We start from the raw sequence: 9,302 nt of genomic DNA, 5'->3' as shown, positions 1-9,302 counted from the left end.
ATCAAAGGATTGATTATTCAACCTTATTGATTTTATTTTAGTTGTATATTATTATACAAAGATTGAAATAAATGTTTAACATGATCCCATTCTTCATTTTCTATTAAATTTAGTCTCTCCCAATGTGCACTTTGCAATTGTACTTTATCTGTATGATTCTCTAAAAGATATTTGGCAATTTCCAAATTCTTGAGTGTTATTGCTATGGTTAATGCTATGGTTGCATTATCGGTAGTGTTTAGATATAAGAACTTGACCACATCATTTTGGAGGTATCTAGTTGCAGAATGATAAGCACTCTCTGCTTTTAATTCTGGGTAATGAGAAACAAGGAACTTAATAATTTCTAATTGTCCCAGTTCTGCTGCCTATTTAAATAGAATTTAATAATAATAATAATTAGTATACAATGTATAAATAAAGTTATAGTGTCAACTTACTATTTCAAGACCATGTTCAGTACATCCTTCTGTCCTGTTGAAATGAAGAAACTATGGAAATAGAAATATATTTAAGTATATTAGATATTAAATATCTTTATATTTAAATTAAGATTGAATGTAGATACCTTTAATATTTCCAAAAGACTATCATCTTTACAAGCATTATTCATTAATTGATACCCATCTTTTAGTTTCTCTGTTCTATTGGCGTGAAGATACTTGACGACATCTAAAGATTGGCCTATTGATATAGCATAGAGGAATTCATGTGTTGTAAAGGCTGAATGATAGTAGCTTGGGTCCATTTTGTTGAGATATTGTTGTCTGAATTGATCGAGGTATTTGAGCGCCTCTACATTACCACTTTCACAAACACTAAAGAATGCTAGATCACGTACCCATTCCGTTCCATCATTGGTAAGTAGCTTCAAGAGTGGAACGTGTCCAAGCTTTGCTGCTATTTCTACTGTGGATGTGCCATGACCTTGATATTGGTTAGCCAACAGAAACTCTACGATTTCAAAATGACCAATACCTGTTGCATTTTCGATGGCTGCCTTTGCACATATATTCTTGCCGCTAGTGTAACGATTATGAAGCATCTTGATGATATCAAGGTGTCCACCAGCTGCTGCTGCAGAAAAAACCGAAGGGCCATTGATCCAAATGCTAGGCAACCAATCCAAGAGATGAACAAGAGTTGATAGTGTTGCATTTCGATGACGACAATACAAAGAGACTAATACGGAGCCATTGCTTAGACTTTCAAGTGGAGGCAAATAATGTTTGATAAACTCCCAAGGCAGTGCATAGGTTTGTATCATAGATTTGAATTGTATATCTTTACCTTTTTTAAACAGATACCTTCTTTCTTGAGCAATTGGAAACTGAGAGAATGATTGAAATATAGAATCTCTCAGATATACCATTCTAAAGATAGTAAGAAATGTTACTTTGTTACTATTCATTTCTTTTTTACAGTTATATAAAAGAAAAAGCAAAGTAAATAAGAAATCTACTACAAGGGGACGAAAAAAAGATTATAATTAAGTTAATTGATTTTATTTTAGTTGTTTATTATACAAAGGTTCAAATAATTGTTTAACATGATCCCATTTCTCACTGTTATTTAAATTTAATATATCCCATTGTGTTTTTGTCAATTGTACTTTATCTGTATGATTCTCTAAAAGATAAATGGCCATTTCCAAATTTAGGCGTATAATTGATTGGGTTAATGCTATGGTTGCATTATCGGTAGTGTTTAGATATAAGAACTTGACTACATTATTGTGGTGATGTCTAGTTGCAAAATCATAAGCACTCTCTACTTTTAATTCTGGGTAATGAGATACAAGGAATTTAACTATTTCTAATTGTCCCAGTTCTGCTGCCTATTTAAAATAGAATAATAATAATAATAATAATTTAGTATAAAATGTATCAAATTATTGTTTAGAGTTAAAGTGTCACTTACTATCTTAAGACCCTGTTCAGTACATCCTTCTGTCCTGTTGAAATGAAGAAACTATGGAAAAAGAATATTAAAAAATTAGTTTAGATGAAATAATATTATATATATATATATAAATATAGATACCTTTAATATTTCCAAAAGACTATCATCTTTACAAGCATTATTCATTAATTGATACCCATCTTTTAGTTTTTCGGTTCTATTTTCGTGAAGATACTTGACGACATCCAAAGATTGACCTTTTGTTATAGCACAGATGAATTCATGTGTTGTAAATAGTTCTTGGCAACCTTGGACAGAAGATAATTTTTGAACGTATTTGTCGAGGTATTGGGGTCTGAATTGATCGAGGTATTTGACGGCCTCTACATTACCACTTTCACAAACACTAAAGAATGCTAGATCACGTACCCATTCCGTTCCATCATTGGTAAGTATCTTCAAGAGTGGAACGTGTCCCAACCTTGCTGCTATTTCAACGGTGACTGCATCATGACCTTGATATTGGTTAGCCAAAAGAAACTCTACAATTTCATAATGGCCAATACGTGTTGCATTGTCGATAGCTGCCTTTGCATTCATTTCAGAGTCGTGAGAATACCGATTATGAAGCATCTTGATGATATCGAATTGACCAACTGATGCAGCTCCAGTCATAGCCGAATAGATATCGATATAACCTTCAGGTAACCAATCCAAGATATGAACAAGTGTTGATAGTGTTGCATTTCGATGACGACAGTACAATGAAAATACTATACTGTTCTTGTGTATCGTTTCAATTGGCGGTAAATAATGTTTGATAAACTCCCAAGGCAAGGCATATATGTGTATCAAAGATTTGAATGGATTTGATGATACAATTTCTTTACCTTTTGTATATTGATACCGTTTATCTTTTACAATTGGAAACTGAGAGAATGATTGAAATATACAATCTCTCAGATATACCATTCTAAAGATAGTAATAAATGTTACTTTGTTACTATTCATTTCCTTTATCTATTTAAAAGAATAAAGAAAGTAAAATCTATTTTAAAAAACTTGACCTTGAAATATCTATTTTGCGCAATTTATTTATTTATTAATTAATTATTGATCAATCTATTCTATTCTATTCTATTCTATTATTATTATTTATTTGTAAAAACAACTCTTGCTTGAACGATTGATGCCAATTCTTTACAAAATTCTTCAAGGATAATGACTGAATTTAAAAAGTCGATAGTTGGTTGATCGAGACCTTGAATGAGTCTGTTTACTGGTTGTTGGTTACTTGGATCTCTATTTGTTATATTTCCAATATCAGTCATATGAAGTCGTAGTTGATCCAAAATATCAATAAATAATGGTATATTAATTGATCTATTTTCAATTTCAATTGATAACTAGAGTAGTAGAAAAAAAAGAAGGATTAGAGAATGGACTATTAATATGATTTAATTTTGTTTTTTTCATTACATACATCTTTAATAATAGAATAAAGGTTTGGGAATGGTGATGAATCATCGTCGGCACAATGAATCAATGAAGGATAGATTTGTGGACATGGATAATAACATAATTTTGAAAATATACCAGTAATCACAAAATTAATATCGATTGGTAATGTCAATGATTGTTTAAATAATTTAAATAATTGTTCCAAGAATGATCCCATATATAAATCTTGATTTTCTGACGTCGTTTGTTGTTGTTGTTGTTGATTCTTATTATTAGTAGTAGGTGATGATATAATGATTGATGTTTTTTGATGATGATTATTATTATGTACAGGTGATGATATATTATTACTATTACTATTATTAATATTATTGTTGTTGAATAAATAATTTGATGGCCAATTTGAACAAATTTGCGAATAAAGTGATATTTGATATCGAGCATCAACAAGATAGGCAGAATAGCCATTTGTTTGAGATGATACCTTGTTGTGTAGAATCTCTGATAGATTGGAATCGATGTTGGATGCAAATCTACAATACTTGTTACCAAACAACGATAGGTATTGGGTAATCGATCGATGTGCAATTTCCAACTCTGAACCATTATGCAGATATGAAAAGTTGGAATATTGTGGAAGATTAACCAAAATTAAATTATATAATACCGAAAAATTATGTAATCCCAATAAAGTTGAAAATAATCTAAGTGATGATATTGATACCTAAAAAAACAAAAGGAAATAAAATACAAATTAATAAATTAAAATCAAAATAAAAATGAAATGCGTGATTATGTTTGTTTGATTAACATACGATAAAATTTTGATGAGACATTCTTGAAATTAAAGTTTTTTTCATAATACATTCATCACCATCATAGTCATCTTGATCTTCACTTGGTCTAGTCTCTGGTTTTGTTGTATCTCCTACGAGAAAGGTAATGGTCTTTTGAACAATATTTCCTTGAAGAATTGGTAATATTTCACGAAGATATAACATTGCTGTAGCACATCTCGAATCATCAATATGAAGTAAAGCAGGTCCCAATGTATCTGAAATAAATGATTCTTCCCATAATTTTGTTATATATTCACCAATATTCTAAAATCAAATGTAAAAGTAAATAGATAAATTATAACTACTTTACAATTGTTATGTTTTTTTACATACATTATGTTTTAATGAAGAAAGTGAACATATAAAGGATACTCTTGATTTATAACATTCTAAAATACTTAAATGTTCATGAGCAATTGGTGGACCAGATATACAATAATTAACTGATGATATGGTCAATGGTAATAAATTATAGGTTTTAATTAATTCTGAAATCTAAATTAAAAAAAAAAAAAATAATAATTAATAATCTTTTTGATATATATAAACATTTGTTTGTTTGTTTGTTTGTTTCACATACCATATTATTAATAAACATTACATGATTTAATAAAACCAATGGATCTGAAAAGACAACATCAAGTTTATCATGATCAACTGGTACATCCTTGGCAGGTGTTTCAAACATTAATTTACGAGTGGTTGGAGATTGGATATTTGGTAATGGTGTTGAAGGGATTTGTTGTGACATGTATGATGATTTGATTGGTGTGGTAATAGGTGTCGTCACCTTGTCCATCGATACACCACTTGTTGGAGGTGTCATGGATGATGGGACTGGTGGAGGTGGTGGTGCCATAGTAGTAGTACTAGTAGTTGGAGGAGGAGGAGATGTAAGAGAAGGGATTAAATCGGCAGTTGGTGATACTGAAAGTGATGATAATGAAGATGTCGATGATGATAATGACGAATCGTTCGTTTTAAAGTTACCACCACCACCAGCAATATTACTGTTTTGAAGTTGTTTAAATTGTTCTGTTAGATTAATATTTGGATATATGGTCGAGTTGGAGTTTGGTTCACTAAGACTATTTTTTCGACTACCTCCAATGATCGGACCAGCTGGATTAGTCTCTGGGATGAGTTCGAGACATTGTATCATTGCCTTTCTAGCACGTTCACCAATACTACCAACAGTCCAAAGATTCTTGAGTAGACCTTGGAATACGATAAAGCTCTCTCCCTGTCCAAAACTCTCGTCTTGGAAGAACCCAATCAGTGTTGGGTACAACTTGAGCTTGGCAGTCAGTGTCTCGAGCAAACTAACAAACTCACTGTCATCGTTTGACTGTGTGTTTGACCCGCTTGTCGGTGACGGGACAAGAGAATGAAGAGAAGATGAGGATAAAGATGATGGCTTGATATTGATAATCGACTTTATCAGTTTACATATTGGTTTGTGTACACTCATATGAGGTAACAATGGTAATGATAAATCACTCAATAGAATAGTTATCGTTTGAAGTACTAATTTCCTAACTCCATTTGGTGACTAAGAAGATAGATAAACGTTAGATCATTATCATTATTATCATTCATTCCTACTATGTAATATATATACATACATCATGAACACCAAGTAAACATAATGTCTCTAATATTCTATTCTTTAAAAAGTACTCTAAACAAGGACCAGCTTCACCAGTTGATTTACTCTCTTCAATCAATATTGAAACCATCGATATGATGTGACCTGGTAATTGAAATTCATGAAAGCTTTCGATTGTATCTTTTGATAATATAGATATGTTAGATATTGACTATAGTCTCTTTTACTTGATAATTCATACCATGCTTCTCAATATAAAAGGTTTTAATTGATCTCCAATGATTCTTGAGATCATCAAGTGCAGAATGATAGGTTGGTGCAAGCACCTCTCCTACCATTGAAAAGATTCTTTGCATTCTCTCTCTATCTGTATCTATCTATATCTAATATTACAACTATAATCTACGTACTACTAGTATATATTGAGATATAAATATAGATATAAATAAATAAACAATTAATATAATATATATATTCTCAAAAGGACAGTTCACAGTTTTGAAACGCAACTTTTCAACCCTACAATTTTTATAATCACAAAAGAAAAGTTCTAAACCAAAAAAAAACGAGGGAACTCTGGTCACACATTCGTATTCATCATTCGTTTGTTATCTATCTCTCTAAATCATCATCATGTTTAGAAATATAATATCAAAAACAACAACTACAATATTAAAGAATCATCATTGTTGTAGTAGATCAACAACAAGATATTGTTCGACAACGACTACAACGACAAATACAACAAATACTTTACAGAAGAATAATAATAATAATACAATTGATGAAATTAGTTTAAATGATGAAATAATAATACATAAACAATTAATAGAAACAATAGAAACATTTAAAGATCAATCTATACAATCATTTTACAAAAGATTACATGATATATTGATACCGATCACATCGACACAACGAATAGAAACATTTAAACGAGTGATCAATGATCGAACAGACCGATTTGTAGTGGTGTGTGAAGACTTGGGTAACCCTGGTAACATTGCTGCCGTCGTTCGGTCATGTGATGCAATGGGAATACAACATATGCACATTGTCGAGAAACGAATTAGATTCGATTCATTTGGTGCCATCTCAAAGGGATCCGAGAAATGGGTCACTATTCACAGACACGCCGACACTTTGGAGTGTGTTCAAAACCTTCGTGACAATGGTTACAAAATATGGAGTTCCGATCTATCACTTGGTGCATTTCCATTTGATAAATTAGTATTTCAACCAAATCAAAATATTATTCCTCCTCAACTTGATCCATTTTATAATCATTTAAAAAATCAAAATAATCAAAATAATCAAAATAATCAAAATCAAAATAATATATTTGATAATATATATAAAGAATATAGTAAAGATAAAGATAATGTAATATTAAATAATGAAAAGATAGCAATTGTATTTGGAAATGAACATAATGGAGTATCGGATGAAATGAAGAGTTTATCGGATCGTAGAATATTTTTGCCAATGAGTGGATTGGTCGAATCGTTTAATGTATCGGTCAGTGTTGGAATGTTGTTGGCATATCTCAAGATTCAAGGTGTTTTGGCTGGAAACCTCACTGCGTTGGAAAAGGATCGACTATTTGCATTGTGGTGTATGAAGTCTACACCAAATCATCATCTATTGTTTCAACGCAATGGAATCCAACAAGATGACTATGTCACCATGTTTCTAAATAACAACAATGTCAAAAATGCATCTGGTCCTAACCCACTTGCATCTCCTCCAAAATCAACAAAGATTAATACCTATGTTAGATAAAGAATAAACAAACAATTAAAATCCATCATCTCTTGGAATGATTAAATGTATTTGAATGGTGGGGTTAGAAAGATAATAAATGAATCTCATTCACTAATCTAAGAATAATATTATGTTGGATTGAACTTGATTTTAAAATATTATTAAATGTCTTTAATTACTATTTAAAGATATTTTATTATATTTCTAGGAATGTGGTTGAAATAAGAGTTTGATTATCACCCTTGACTTTCTTTAGAGGTTAAAATTGGTCGATCATTTCATAGGACGACAAATCGATTTGAAGATTATTATTATTATTTAAATTAAATAGTATTAAAGCAGAATCACCTATATGGGATGCACACAATGCAGTATTATTATTATTTTTTTTAAAGGACATTAGAATTTGGATGATGCCAGTTACCATAAACATAGAATAGATCTTTGAGACTCTCTCAAAGTTTTTGTTTTGTGATTCCCTAAAGTATACCTTTTCAATTGAAGTACTCTTGGCTACCACTTGGAACAGTCTTTCGATCTGATCAAGGGAAACGATTTTTATATCGACCACTCTGAGTGACTTGCTGGTTTCTATAAATGTTAAAAGGTGGTCATTTTGGAATAGATTGGTTTTGATGGTATGGAGGTTTGGTAAGTCACCACTATACAAGAACATGTTTTCAAGTTGATAAATGGCATTTGAAAATCTGATATCCAATCTTAGAACCTCTAGATATGGTGGGATCAATGCCTTTTCTTTGATTGAAAACGATGTAGCCTCTAAGAGAATCAAGTTTAGGTCTTTAACTGGACAAGAAGGTGATGTTAAAAAGTCAATGGATTGTAGTGTCAGGGAACTTTCGAGAGAGATTGATCGAACAGAGTTGACAAGCAAATAGTCCAAATATTCTTTTGTTGATGTTTGGCTCTGTTTCCTATTGGATGATGAAAAATAGAGTTTTCTGATGTTCTTTGGCAATAGGTGGAATGGATATGGGCTGGTGATTTCGGGGCGAATTGAGTAAAAGGTGACCATCGATGTAAACTGTCTCCAAATAAGTTTGGTGAGACTACGAGGTATACTTGAAAACATCTTGCAAATGTCATCGAAATCTAGGTTGCGTTTGATAATAATATCGAGAGACTTTAGATTGTGGAATCTTGATAATGCACTGCATACCTCTTGACAGGTATTCTCTGATAAATCTGCTTTGACCTTTTGTAAACAACCAAGTGGAGGTAGATCTTTGCCAAAGTTGACCAACTTCTTGAGGGGTGGTGTGTAGTGTCCCTCAAAGACATCAAAAAATTCTAGATGATTGGTGATTTGATCGAAACAAGCCATTTTGTTGATGATATGTTCTTTAAACCAGTCGTAGTGTGCCATTATAAATTCCTTGGTCTCTTGCGATGGTATTTTGTTGACACAGGCGGTAATGTTGTGATTAGGACCAGACAACAGATTCAAACAGTTTGAAGAGTGTTGACGGTACTCTTCTAGATAGATACTATCAATTCTTATCTTCCAATTTAAAGTTAATTCAACTTTGGTTGTGTCTCTCCACTTTTTCGATACACCAGCTATATGATATACATCTCTTGACTTTATCTCTTTACCATCTTGATTCTTTCGATAATTACATACAATATAAATAATCTTTGATTGTATTGTCCATGGTATATTAGGTAGAGATAGAGATAATGATAAAGATAACATGTTTTAATTA

General features: G+C 31.4%; 3 protein-coding genes across 3 annotated transcripts; 1 reads left to right on the top strand and 2 right to left on the bottom strand.

Moving 5' to 3' along the window:
• Positions 1-32: 32 nt before the first annotated feature.
• Positions 33-6,167, bottom strand: DFA_07880 (uncharacterized protein; the record flags this gene model as incomplete). Its single annotated transcript, XM_004355321.1, has 14 exons — positions 33-335; positions 441-491; positions 569-1,373; positions 1,527-1,837; positions 1,921-1,971; positions 2,044-2,922; positions 3,072-3,308; positions 3,386-4,087; positions 4,179-4,466; positions 4,536-4,697; positions 4,783-5,462; positions 5,652-5,754; positions 5,828-5,991; positions 6,053-6,167. The coding sequence occupies 14 exons, from the start codon at positions 6,165-6,167 to the stop codon at positions 33-35; spliced, it is 4,851 nt and encodes a 1,616-aa protein (XP_004355373.1).
• A 277-nt stretch (positions 6,168-6,444) lies between these two features.
• DFA_07879 (uncharacterized protein) lies at positions 6,445-7,593 on the top strand (the record flags this gene model as incomplete). The annotated part of the gene is made up of 1 exon (XM_004355320.1): positions 6,445-7,593. One exon carries the CDS (start codon positions 6,445-6,447, stop codon positions 7,591-7,593), a length of 1,149 nt encoding a protein of 382 aa, XP_004355372.1.
• Positions 7,594-7,834: 241 nt separating this feature from the next.
• Positions 7,835-9,292, bottom strand: DFA_07878 (uncharacterized protein; the record flags this gene model as incomplete). The annotated part of the gene is made up of 1 exon (XM_004355319.1): positions 7,835-9,292. The coding sequence occupies one exon, from the start codon at positions 9,290-9,292 to the stop codon at positions 7,835-7,837; it is 1,458 nt and encodes a 485-aa protein (XP_004355371.1).
• Positions 9,293-9,302: the final 10 nt, after the last annotated feature.

This window comes from Cavenderia fasciculata, assembly GCF_000203815.1.
Source record: "Cavenderia fasciculata unplaced genomic scaffold Scf_ET2XIPL01COFD4-5, whole genome shotgun sequence".
Taxonomy (NCBI): Eukaryota; Evosea; class Eumycetozoa; order Acytosteliales; family Cavenderiaceae; genus Cavenderia; species Cavenderia fasciculata.
Note: the sequence above shows the minus strand (reverse complement) of the source record. Positions and strands in the feature narration are given on the sequence as shown.